Raw genomic sequence first — 13930 nt, 5'->3', positions numbered from 1 at the left:
ATATATATATATATATTAAATAATTAAAATATCAAAATTTAAGATTGCTTTTTTCTGTCATTAATGTTGGTTCCATTTTCATGACCTCTAGCACTTTATTGTATACAAGTTGAGGTACATCTATGGCCCATAAGAAATCCAAGTGGTTGAACTTAGGAAATGGTACTTTGTATTCATCCACTACATTGGGTAATAGACTGATGAGCCTCTTTACATCCTTAAAGAAACAATTTCATAAGCGATCTCTTTTTTTCTTATATGTCTCTCTTGATATAAAGCCTTATTTTACAAACAGTTAAGAAAATTAATCTTTAATATGTTTTTTTTTATCTAAATATGCTTATTTGTTACCTACCGGAATACCAGACAGCCAGTCATTTTCGGCGTAGAATATTGCGAAAGGCGTGGTGATGTTTGCGAGATTATAATCTGGCGGTTCAGGTGTGTTGTAAATTTGTAGATTTTTCACGCAACCATAATCGTATTGGCAAAACTTGCCGGAATTATGTTCCTGAGCAAAGTGTACTAGCGTTTTGGTCGATGTACCGGCTGGATAGGTATTCAAAATCGAAGGTATTAGATTCTAAAAAACGAATATGAAATCTAATCTCAAATTGGGATCATGCGAACGAAATGATGGTGATTGAAACACCAATCAGAGATAGAAATATTTTCATCGTAATACTCGAGGAATACTCACAACATCAAACTGCTCCCTGTCAAAACCTAGGATCAGAAACAGTAAATTGGTGCAAATCTTGTCCTGAACAAATGTCATGTCGCAGGCGAGCTTACTCATGAACTGTATTAAAGAGCTGTGTGGTAGAAACTCGTCTTCGCCAAGAAGATATAAGAGCCCCTGCAATTGAAATTCTTTTATCCACAATATAATTTGTAATTCGATCTTATAATGAATATTTAAGACTACATGAAACATTCTTTGAAACGTGATTTTGTATAGGAGCTCCGAATTACTCTCCTTAATCTTAATTGCAATATTTCAAAGAATATTTACTTGAAACTAAATTCAAATTCTTAATATTATACAGGGTGTTTCATAATGATTAATTAATATTTCAGGAAGCGAACGAGGATGAAATTTTGAATCAAAAGTTCCTTTGTCAATTTTGGCTATTACTTACCGAGTTATTAACGATTAAAATTGATCAATCGGATCAACACACAGCCGGAATATGCAGAAATGTATGCCATGGGACTGCTCGCGCTTGCTATGCATTATCCCGATTGAAACTTTATTCTAATATTGACAAATAAATCAATAAATCGATAAATAGGTGGTAAATAAATATGGTTTGAGCCAAAATTGGCAAATGAACTTTTAGTTCAAAATTTAATTCTCGTTCACTCCCTGAAATATTAATTAATCGTTATGGGATACCTTGTATATCTTCGAAACTTCAAAATCATAAATTAAAATTCTGTTAAAGTAATTGTTCTTAGATTTCGAAAATTGAAAAATAATGTTATCTGTTTATCTGGCTAATATTTCAATCATTTATAATACTACAATATTTGTTAAAAAAAACAAACTTCAAAATTTCAAAAATCAATTAATTACTTGAAAAAAGAAGAGAGAGTGTCTCACGTTGTTTTAAATCATTATTTTGTCATAAACAATTATTTTCTAAGAATATTTTTGTATGACTTTACCTCAATATTTCCTGCGAAAGGAGTGAGAAACCGTATAGGACTTCTTATGTGAGTCATAAATGCTACAGGCGCGAGACTGATTATCAATCGCACCATTCGAGCGATTTCCGGACGTTCTGCTGCCATCACGTAAGAAGCAGTTGTGCCCATTGAATGACCGATGTATGTATACAATGGTTGCGATGTTATATTCGTAATATGTAAGATCATTGCAGGTAAATCGTAGATGCCCATTTCGTGAAAGCTAAAGAAAAAAATTGATATATGTATATCATTACAAAATATAACAAAAAAATATATTATTACATAGTATTACAGTGTAGAGAATTGATTAATCAATTTTTTATCATATATAAGTTAAGTTACATATTATTATAACTATGTTGCATTTAACGCATTTATTAATGTAAATTTATTTTTATTAATGTAAATACCTGAAGTTCCAAAATTTTGAATCCGATGGCGACAAAGAAACATGTGCTCTCGAGTAAGTATTCCCACGAAAATTACCCATCCAAACGTCATACCCGTGATTGGCCAATGTGAAAGCTAGCAAGAAGAATAAAACATTGTTTCCAATAGATTCCGCGTAATTATTTAACTTTTAATATTAATATAAATATACATATATAAGTAGCTTTAAAATTATATAATATATATAGTCGATTTTGATGTAAATACATTGTTAAAACAAAAGTAGATCGGAACAACAAGTTTATTATCGAGCTTTTATTATCGAGTGAGTTAAATAAAAAAATCCTAATAATTAATAAAATGTGAAAATCAAGAAGAGATATCTTTTTAAAAGATTACTCAAGCAGAACAACAAGTCATTATGATATTAAAATTATGTCAAATGATCATTAAAATGATCATTTTCAATCATTTCTGATTCATTTTAATGTTATCATGACTTATTGTTCTACTTGGATATGTCATTTATGTGTGATATCAGTTTTATATATATATATAGTTTTATATACATATATAACATAATTACATTATTATATTAATATTATAAAATTATATGTGCAATTGTTTTAAAAACAATAGGGTGTGCTAGAAATTACATTAGGAGTTATTTTTTCATATAAATTTTATAATTTTTCCTGATGTTTTCCAGATGAAACGTAATAAACGATCTCGTAGTGAGAGAAACATTTTTGGTGATTAATTAATGTCATACCAAGTCCTTTATCCTTTCCGGAAATAAGAAAATCGGTGAAGCTGCTTAAAAGACCATGTTGCAGCAGCACGGATGGACCATTTTTATTTGGGATACGATAAAGTGTTAAGAGATACCCATCCTCCGTCTGTATCGCGTGAGCTTCCGCGGGAAAACCTGCTTTTCTTATCCTCTGTAACTAAAAATAGTGAAAGCACAAAAAATTATATTTATTATACAAATTTAAATTAATTTTTGATTGATTAAGATTATTATTTGTGTACATCATTACTAACATGTTATTGCTATCAGTCTTGACCGGAAGGAAGATTAATATAACATAATAGTACAAAGTACGTTCACTCATATATCTTCTTCATATATCTTCTTTCTTCTAAATAGCACAGAGATTTGAGCATTTTTATTTTATTTTATATAAAACTTATATATATTTAATATAAAAAGTAATTATTAAAATTTATAATAAAGTTATATCCAATGTTATTTATTTAATGAATGATTATAAAATTATAAATGAATGATTTCATAAAATGAATGACTATTACTGAATACTGAAATATTCTACAAAACTTAAAGTTTGATAAATAATTTATAATTTAATTGATTTTAATGATTTTACAGTTAAATATTTATTTTAAAAAACGGTAAAGCAAATACTGTTATAAAATGACTAATTTATTTTAAATCTCATTTCATATATTTCAAAACAAGAAAAATATTCTCTTGTTTTAATCCGAATTACTTTTAAATAATGTTAACAATGAATAATTTAATCGATTTTAAAACAAAAAAATGATAAGATTTTAAGCGAGAATTAAAATCATTATTTTTATCAAAATGTAAGGGGGCTCAAATTTTAATTGCGAACAGAAACGTAACAATTGATCGTAACATAGGATCGTTTTCTGTATATTACAATATCAAATACCTAGTATTTGAGAGTTAATAAAAGTAGTAAAGATTTTTTTTCTTTTTTCTAGATGCGTACACTTACCATATCGAGATTGTCTTGAGAAAAAATATACGTGCTGTTTGACTGTTCCTTGTTGGTGCCCATCACTTTTTTGATAACGTCCTTCGGGATGTCGAATATTCCAGCCGCTGCAAAGTCGAGAAAGCCACAAAAGGATAAAAGGATCACGATCAACTGCATCGCAAACGAATGATTCAGTGTCAATGAACAAAAACAAAAGACACACGTCTTTTAATATCTAAGTATAATACTGATAACAAAATAAAGCAAAGAGAAGAAGTAGCGTGATTAGTTGATCTCTTCTTTAATCTTCTCTTTATGAAATAATTGCAAAGGATGAATCATTCCGTTAACGATTTGTTTCTATTAGATAAAAACGAAGATATTGCGTTGTTAATTACGTTATTAATTACACGGTGATAAAATTTTAAAAAATACATACATGACTCATGTTGCGGCATATTATTATTATTATATCGACAGATTGCACTGTCCAACATTATTTTGCAACACGAGTGTGAATTATAGTCATTTCTGATATTATGTTATTATTTTGAAAAAATACCAAAAAAATTAAAAACGAAAATTTTAAGAGTTGCATAATGTTGCATAACAAACCGGAAGCACAATTTTTTTCTACATTTCATTAATGCCAAAAGAAAGTATCAACGTTTAGCTTTAAAATGCATTTTGTTTTTTTTTGTGATTTTATTTATTCAAGATTATAGTCTTCCTGCATTATATTGTATTTTCAATTTTATATTGTTTTTTTATTTAGTATGATTCGATTATTTTATGTAAGTATGTTATGTAAGCATTTATTTTCTACATAATGCAATATTAAAATGGAATAAATGCCTTTTTCATATTTACATAGAAAAAGAACTATTTAAAATTGCTATATTTCGAAAACGAAAAATCATATCAAAACGAAATAAAATGCATTTTAGCAAAGCTTAAAGCTGACACTAGCTGACGTAGTATTAACAAAGTTTCAAAAAAAACTTACTACCGGTATTACGTCATGGAAATCTTTGAAATTATTATTTTTTGCCTTTTTTCTCAAAATTGTAACATAATAACCAAATTTAGACAACGGATTCATTATTAACAGGCAAAAATACATCGAAAATAATTTTTTTTTATTCGTAATGCAAAAAAGTCAAGTTTTGTCGAACAGTGTTACTAGAGCACCAAAATTATGACACAAGACAAATAAAAGTACACAATAGGGCGTGCGCCCTGAACGTATGTTATACAAGCACTACAATAAAAAATAATCAAAAGATGTGCAATAGCGTAAGTGTAAACTCTACAGACAAATAAGCATATAAAATATGAGGAATATAAGACATGCGTTTATCATATATGTAAAATTTTTTAGATAAATTGTGTGTGTGTGTGTGTGTGTGTGTGTGTGTGTGTGTGTGTGTGTGTGTGTGTGTGTGTGTGTGTGTGTGTACACACACACCAGAGTATTCCGTAACTGTTGGGTACAATTAATAAAGGGATAATTATATATGAAAAAATAAGTTAAGAATGTAAAAGAAAATTTTAAAATCGATTTTCCTGAAAGTTTTATACGAAAATGCGTTTTCAACTTATTTCTTCGTATAGAATTACCGTCTTTCCAGTCACATCACCAGATATAGAACGTTGCATACTACTACTATAATTTTTTTATAAATAACAGTAATTTTTTTTCTTTTGTCTTTGTTTTCTATAAGAGTGCTACGTGTTTCCAGCATGTTATGATAAATATATTGAAAAATATTCACTCAGTAATATAAAATACATGAAAAAAAGAACGTAAAATTGACAATATATAGCGTCGTGAATAGCATAAAATAAATGTATGATAACATTTAACATTGTATTGTTACATATCATTATATAGTATATATAATGACATAAAATGCTTTATTTAATAAGATCAAGTTTAATTATTTTATGCTAATAAAGTTACCACAGAATATTTAGACAATGCATTTTATAAGAGTTAACAGTCCCTAAAGTTTATATTAAAAGTGTTTGTTGGTTTATTTCTGCTCTGAAAATTATAGAATAGATGTGTGCGTGCTTTATCGTTACTTAAAGTTTTAAATATTGTCCTACAAACTGTATCCTTCACATTTTAGATACATATTTGTGCCGTCTGCCTCTGTACAGCATTTTAGTACAGATAATTACATATTAACAATACTTTTTATTATAATTTTGTAGACAAAATTCCAAGTAATTAAAAAAAAAAAGAGAATCTTTTTCTTTGTAAAAATGTAATTTATGATAATTTGTTGTCAATAAACCAAAACAAGTACTATTGATACTAATTCTTTCTGCAAATCACTTGCTAGTTATTTCATGCGAAATATAAATTTTATTTTAATATAAATTTGATAAAAGTGATTTGTCAAATTGTTATTAAATGCAGCATTATTTAAAAATTTTTTCGCGTTACATTTTGAAAAATTGTTGCAAGTCTTTAAATTTTATAGAATTCGAGTATGAGATTGAATATATAATAATAATAAAGGATTAACGTTTTTGAGAAAAACTGTTATTATGGAAATTATCAATATTAATTAGTATTATAAATAGATTATTATAGAGTGTTATAGGTAATGATAGTAAGTGATTTGTCTTATATATTATTTTGGTTACAAAAATTTTTTATTATTTAATTATTAATAATATAAAAGGTCATTCAAGCTTATACAATGTGAAAAATATCTGCATAATTTTTTTTGAATCCTGCAATAATTTATAAACAAAGTTTATGAATTTTCTGTAACAAACTTTTATTATTATTAACGATTTAATTAAATATAAAAAATTTTATATTGTCTTATTACTAACTTCAAGAAATTAATTTTGCAATAATTTATATTTATTGTTTGAATTTATTAATTTTATTTAATAAAAACTAATAATTACTAATAATTGAGTAAATAAATAGTATTCGTAGTCAAATCGAAATTTTTTATACATTTTTGCTTGTATTGAAAATTTCATTCATCCAGTTTCACATCAAAATAACGATCAAAGTGGCAAAATAGCGTCATTTTAATACAGCTACAAACTTATAAAATAGTAAGCCGAATTTATTTTTAATTTAAGATCACAATAACACCGAAAAGATTTGGTGTCTCAGTCATTTCTTATCTTTATTATCGTTATGGCACATTATCTTCTTCATAATCTTTAGCTTTTTCAAATCTTCTTCATAATCTCAAGCAGCCTCTTGTACACGAGCTCAGGCGCGTCCTTGCCCCAGATGAAATCCAGGTGATTAAATTTAGGAAACGGTACTCTGTACATATCCAATATGTTGGGTAACAGATAGTAAAGTTTCTTCACATCCTTGAAAAAAAAATATCATAAGTTATCATGCATTTTATATTTCTTACTCAACTCTATGTGTCTTTATACACAATGTTTTCATTTAGACTCTAGACACATGTTTCTTTAACTCAGTCAGATTCAAAATTTTTTAATTTTAATTATTTATGATAATAAAGTAAAAATAATGATGCATTGAATGTAATATAATCACAACAGTATATTATTATAGCTTAAAGTATGAAATTAATACGAATTAGTTCTTAATATGTATTTCTCACGTGTCTTTTTAATCTAAAGGTTTATTTTCCTGCTGCTTACCTCACTGCTGACCAACCAATCATTGTCGCCGTAGAATATCGCAATTGGCACGGTAATGCTCGTTAGATCGTAGTCCGGCGGTTCCGTTGCATTGTAAATCAGCAAATTATTTTTGCGTCCATAGTCGTATTGACGAAATTTGCCCGACTCAATTTCCTGGTTGAAGTGCACCATCGTTTTAGCCGAGGCGCCGGCTGGGTCGTGATTCAGAATCACTGGTAGCAGAGTCTAGGAAATGATATCTCGGTTATGATTTGAAGCGTCATCGCATATGCTAAATGTGACTTTCAAAGCGTTGTTCAGAATTACACTTGGATTACGGCTTTTATGGAATGCTTACGTAGTTGAACTGTTCTTTGTCGAATCCACAGATTAGGAATATCACGTTGGCGCAGATCTCCTTCTCAATATTAAACGTATCACAGCCATACTTACTCAGATAATATAGCATATCGCTGTGTGGAAGAAACTCGTTTTTGCCGAAGAAATGTGCGATTATCTGTAATTCCCAAATTCTTTAATTGGAATATAATTTATAATATAATTATTTTGATTGTTCCAGTTTTAGCAAGTGTTTGAGAATAAATCAAGTCACTTGAAGTACTTTTATGAACTAAATTTATATAAGCGATCTTTGATCTTAAATCTTAATTCGTAAAAAATGTCTCGTTAAAATTATAATCAAAGGTTTGGATAATATAGCTCTGAACAATGAAATGCGTTCTATGTAAAGTTTGCTCGAGGATTATTTTATCCTTATTGTTTAATAAATGTAAAGGCGCCTTCAGACGATATGACCAATGTATGTCAATATTAGCAAATATCATACACATACATATGTAATTAATATTTAGCGAATGTGTACAAAGTTGGCGTATATATTGACCATATCGTCTGGAGGCGTTCTTAAACAAGGAAAAAATTATGCACGTGAGTACGAACGTTAAAATAGACACACCCAATATAGACATTAAACATAGATATCTAACAATAAGTGAAAATAGTGAAAAGATAATGTTCCCATTTTTAAAGTTAATTTCTAGTTAAAATAAAATTTCTTATGAAATCTTCTTCCACACTTGTTTATATTTACACAGAAAATTAATCTTTCTTCTAGTCATAAGATATATAAAATTCCTTCTTGCATGAATAAAATATATAGAATAATTAACTGGTCATATATTATTTTTTAACGATAACGAACACGCTTTTATCGCAATTTTCTGATATTTAACTTTATGTATCTTTGAAACATTAAATTTTTTAAGTAAATTGCGCTTGGAATTGGTCAAAAAAATATATAGTTTTGTTATATTTTCTCCTTATAAAGTTTTAAAACAAGGATTATTGATGCTTAACATTTTTTTTGCTGAAAAGACATGAAAGACAAAATTGTTTTTGAAAAGTAATAATAAAGCAAGTAAGGCATCCTCTATGTCAGTGCTCGCAAATATTTGCACATTTCGGGCTGATTCCGGCAAGCGACCTTCACCACCGTTCGAAGCTCGGCGGCCGAAACGCCGAATGCTCACGTGACACTCCGGTTCAGGAACGTTCCTACCAGAAATATACTGGGAGCGCATCTTCCACCAAATTATTATTGAAATATGTTTTTTATTTTAATAATTTTTTAAAATAATTTTTTTCTATTAACATACAATTTTCTATTGTTAATTTATTTATTGTTCTTTAGTGAGATATTCTTATATCTTAACGTCGTTAGTTTAATTTTTTAATACATTACATAATTATGATAACGTACATTTCGACAATAGCTTTCCACATTACCCGTACTATTGTAAGATGCGTTTTTTTTTAAATGTAATTTCCCCAGTAAGCCTATTCTACAAAAAGAAAAATCGAAAAGGAGAATCAAAATTATATATCGTATAATATAATATTATATAATTTATAATATAATATAATATAATATAATTTTGTTTTCCTGCAAAGCCACATTCGAGTATTTGATTTTTCTTTTAGATATCGAAATGTACGTTATCATAATTATATAATGTAATAAAAAACTACGTTAAGATATAAGTATATCATTAAGAAACAATGAAGAAATTAACAATAGAAATTTTTATGTTAATAGAAATAAATTGTTTAATAAAAAACATGTTTCAATAATAATTTAGCAGAAGGTGTGTTCCCAGTATATTTCTGGTATGGACGCTCCTGAACCAGAGTGTCACGTGAGCGTTCGGCAGTTCGGCCGTCGAGTCTCGAGCGGTGGTGGGGGTCGCTCGCCGAAATCAGCTCGAAATGTATAAATCTTTGCGAGCACTGCTTCATGTAACATAAAATTATAAGACAGGTGAATTAATGCTAGATGTAGTTTCCTAACTATTAGATGTGGTTTTGAATCTTTATATATTAATAATTAGCTTACTTTCTAGCAGTATATTTAGACATATTACCTCAAGTTTCTGTGCGAAACGAGAAAAATATCGTATTGGACTTTTCATATGGTTCATAAAAACTGGAGGCGCGAGACTAATCATCATTTGCACCATTCGAGCGATTTCTGGACGTTCCACTGCCATTACATAAAAAGAAGTTGTACCCATCGAATGACCAATGTATGTGAGCAATGGATGTGATGTCACATTCGTGATATACGAAATCATCGCAGGTAAATCATAGATGCCCATTTCATGAAAGCTAACAACAATTTTAATTGATATAGATATATCACAAAATATAACAGAGAGTATATATATATATATTTTTTTATAATAATATAAAATAAAACTGGTATAAAAATTAACCAACTTTTTTTTACTATGAATTATAGTGACAAGAGCGTTGTCGAGCAGTTTAAAAGAAATAAAGTTTTTTAAAAAATTGAAGTTATATTTTAAAAGTATATTACATGATTAACATATATTTATTTAGTAAGTGTGGCAACCAATTACTATTATTATTTATAACTGAGATATGCTTTCTACGAAATTTTTGGTCAGATTATTGAGTAAGCCCTTCCAAATTTTCCAAAATACGTGCCAAGATAACGGCTTCAAATAAATATTTGTTTTTCTTGAAGCTTTATCTTCACGATATTGACCAGATATTTTCGATTTACAGTTGGAGATTGAGAAGGCTAATAATCCATCATTACGTCATTTTTACATTTGTGAAAACCTTGTAGAAGCATATCTGATGGAAAGTATGAAAATAAGCTATATAATCAATAATAATTGTGGATGCTATACACTACATAATGTATGTATACTTTTAAAATAGTTTTATTTTTGAACATCACTTTTAATATATTCGGTTATTTCTTTCAAAGAACTGCTGAACGCTGATGCTGCTCTTATGTTATTGATTATAAATCATTATTTCAACTATATCATTTTTACCGCACTGTTTATTTTTTTATTGTATAGTGTGAGTACCTGAAATTCCAAAATCTTGAATCCGATGGAGATAAAGAAACATGTGCCCTTGAGTAAGTATTCCCACGAATATTGCCCAACCAAACATCATAGCCCTGATCAGCCAATATGAAAGCTAATAAAGAAAACATTGTTTACAGTACTACTTAAGTGATGACAATATTTTGGTTTTATAATGTTATATGCATAGTCTCACCATACATCTGATTTTTTTCTTATATATTAATCCGATTTTGCGTAAAAAGTGAAACTTTATTTAAAATCCAGAACAATATCTGATCTTAATAGTCAAAATTATTTGCATAAACAATATAATATTAAAAGATAATAAATAAAATGCCAATTTGAGCTAATATTAATTATGTAGTGTGTAATTATTAGTGTGTATTTTATACTATTTATTCAAAATGAATAGTGAAGCGTTTATACTTTAATAGTTTATACTTATATGCGCTATCATTATGTAATTAGTATTTAATATTTACATTTAATTAATTTTGTTTGTACTGAAGAGGACCGTAGGTCGAAATGTATATGCTTTAGTGTTGGCTCAAATTGGCATTTTATTTATTATCTTTTAGATTGTTTCTTTAGAGCCTATTGATTATCTTGTCTTGAGTATAATATTAAAAAAATAAAAATTTTTAAAAACCGAAATGCGTTATAATTTGCACTAGACATATTAAAATTTTTTGGCACGTTGAAATTTAAGAATTTATGTCGACATTTTTCCGAATCATAATCGATGATTTCTTTAAATTGAAGATGGTACCAAGTCCTTTATCCTTGCCGGCAATGACCCAGTCGGCAGAGCTACACAACAAACCGTGCTGCAACAACACTGGCTGATGCTCGTTATTTGGGATACGATGAAGTGTTAATAGATAACCGTCCTGCGTCTGTACAACGTGAGCCTCCGCAGGATAACCAGCTTTTCTTATCATTTGCACCTGGGAAAAATGAAAAAACGGTTTGTTTATTTATCACTAGTGGTACAAATCATAATCTTAAAATTTATCAAAAGTTCAAGTTTATTATGATAATATACAGATTGTCTCGAAATTCACGAATCAAAATACTACAGTAAGAAAGTGTTCAAAAAATTAAGTCTGGTCACAAGTGATTTTAAGATACCATTAAGATGATTTTAAATATAAGATCGTATTATAAAATCTAAAAATCAGAATATAGAAAAAATATATTTACTTACTGTATTAAGGTTGGCATCGATATTGAATTTGGCGCTGTTCAACTGTTCCTGATTATTCCGCATCGTATTCATGAGCGCGCTCGGCGAGGTATCTTGCGGAATGTCGAATGTCATGGCAAGGTCGCAAAATACCAAAAGGAATGCTATCACGATTGTCCACATCATGTCGGCGTATGATAGGATTTGAATTTGATAGAACTGGTGACGAAAGGATTTGAATTGGATCGCGGATCCCCCGATGGATATTAATATGTAATAATAAAAGATCAAAGAGATGAGAGTATGACTGTGTTCTCTACGCAACTGAGCTCTTTTTGTTCCTGTCACGATCTTTATATGCTCTAAGGAGCGCTGACGAATGTGTACATCAGTCAGAAAAGAGACGGGAAGAAAGAAAGAAAGGAGGGGAGACACGATAATAGAACAAATGAAATTGTATTAGTTATTATAGTTTGATAAGTATGAAAATTGTCTGCAATTGAAAAATAAAGGTACACGTGTAGTTGTAGTGCTAGTAATTGTAACAAGTAGCTAGGCGAGCAATTTATTCTTCTCATTTGTATTCTATGTATAGTTGGAAGGAAATATTTATTTTGACTGGAAAATTTTACATTTCTCTTGAAATACTTTTTCGTAATAAGGCATGTTTTTTAGTAATTCGATTAATTGCATTTAAGATTATTTTAAGTCTGATCTCTCATAAGGTGACATTCTCTCATAGTCCAATTTTCAAGATCGTCGGATCAAGTTTGATCCTAGACACGCAATTTTATGATATTTAATAGTCAAAATGAACACTCGTGTTTCTGGATGCATCTGGAAAATACCCTTTAATATCACTTCAAGATAGATAGATTATTAAATAATTATATTATAATTAATACTGCTACGTGCAGTATGTTTCTTGGAAAGAAAAAGAATAAAAGTTGTATAAAATACAAGTTTTAATTGAAAAGAACATAAAATTATATCGAGTTTACAGTAAAATTGACTACGAATTAACTGTAAAAATTGAAATAGAATATTGTAATAAAGAAATGTGTTATACAATGTATTTAAAATTTAAGTCTTATTTTTCTAAATAAAATATTTAATTAGATATTCGAAGTTACGAATATTAAATTAAAAATGAATTTACATTTTTTTGCGTATTTTATTTTATTCTTGATTTCTTGTTTTAGTTCGATAGATTTTTAATTCTAAAACTTAAATTTATTTACCAGTGTCATTTATAACTTCTAATCAAAATAACGTAAAAATTAATTTATTGCCGCTATTCTCTTTCTTTCGATATTAATACTAACCAATTAATTTTTGTTAGAAAAGATTGATTTATTCAATTATTTAAAAAGCGATTATATTTATCTGCACAAATCATTCAAGTATAATTTCTTATATTTATAAACTTCTACTTAAAAAAATAATAGTCTTGAAATAATTTTTCATCGTTCTTCCTTTGTTATGAGATTTACTTGAATTTATAATCAATTTAATATCGCGCGCAAATCTACGTTACTTCCATTTTATTTTAAATCTTTTTACGATTTTCGAGTCTCGATCTGTACATACATGTACCGCACGTGTTTACTTGAGCTTCATCGATTTTAAAAGTTTAACGTTTTCGTATGTTTTCGACTTTTGTTATAACTCGATACAAACATACATGTTTTGATAAGAAAAAAGTGTTTTGTCAAGGAAATAAATACGTATAACCGATAGCTCTTTTAACGAATAATAACCGTCACAAGTACATGTCGGGATCCTTGTTTGGTGTGCGCATTCCCGCGTGACGGTCAATAAAGAATACTTAAATAGTGCAGCTGTGC

General features: G+C 28.4%; 2 protein-coding genes across 2 annotated transcripts; both read right to left on the bottom strand.

Annotated features, from left to right (window-relative positions):
• Positions 1–31: 31 nt before the first annotated feature.
• LOC108747564 (lipase 3-like) lies at positions 32–4064 on the bottom strand. The gene is made up of 7 exons (XM_018485121.1): positions 3852–4064; positions 2858–3035; positions 2106–2220; positions 1672–1915; positions 701–859; positions 356–583; positions 32–217 (listed from the first exon to the last, which is right to left on the bottom strand). Exons 1-7 carry the CDS (start codon positions 4008–4010, stop codon positions 32–34), a joined length of 1269 nt encoding a protein of 422 aa, XP_018340623.1. The 5' UTR covers positions 4011–4064.
• A 2764-nt stretch (positions 4065–6828) lies between these two features.
• LOC108747824 (lipase 3-like) lies at positions 6829–12398 on the bottom strand. The gene is given in 8 exon segments (XM_018485656.1): positions 6829–7056; positions 7059–7190; positions 7491–7718; positions 7831–7989; positions 9914–10157; positions 10895–11009; positions 11667–11844; positions 12105–12398. Coding segments are annotated over 8 exon segments (1296 nt in total). The 5' UTR covers positions 12270–12398; the 3' UTR covers positions 6829–6981.
• Positions 12399–13930: the final 1532 nt, after the last annotated feature.

The sequence above is a fragment of the Trachymyrmex septentrionalis genome, unplaced genomic scaffold (assembly GCF_001594115.1).
Source record: "Trachymyrmex septentrionalis isolate Tsep2-gDNA-1 unplaced genomic scaffold, Tsep1.0 scaffold20, whole genome shotgun sequence".
Taxonomy (NCBI): Eukaryota; Metazoa; Arthropoda; class Insecta; order Hymenoptera; family Formicidae; genus Trachymyrmex; species Trachymyrmex septentrionalis.
Note: the sequence above shows the minus strand (reverse complement) of the source record. Positions and strands in the feature narration are given on the sequence as shown.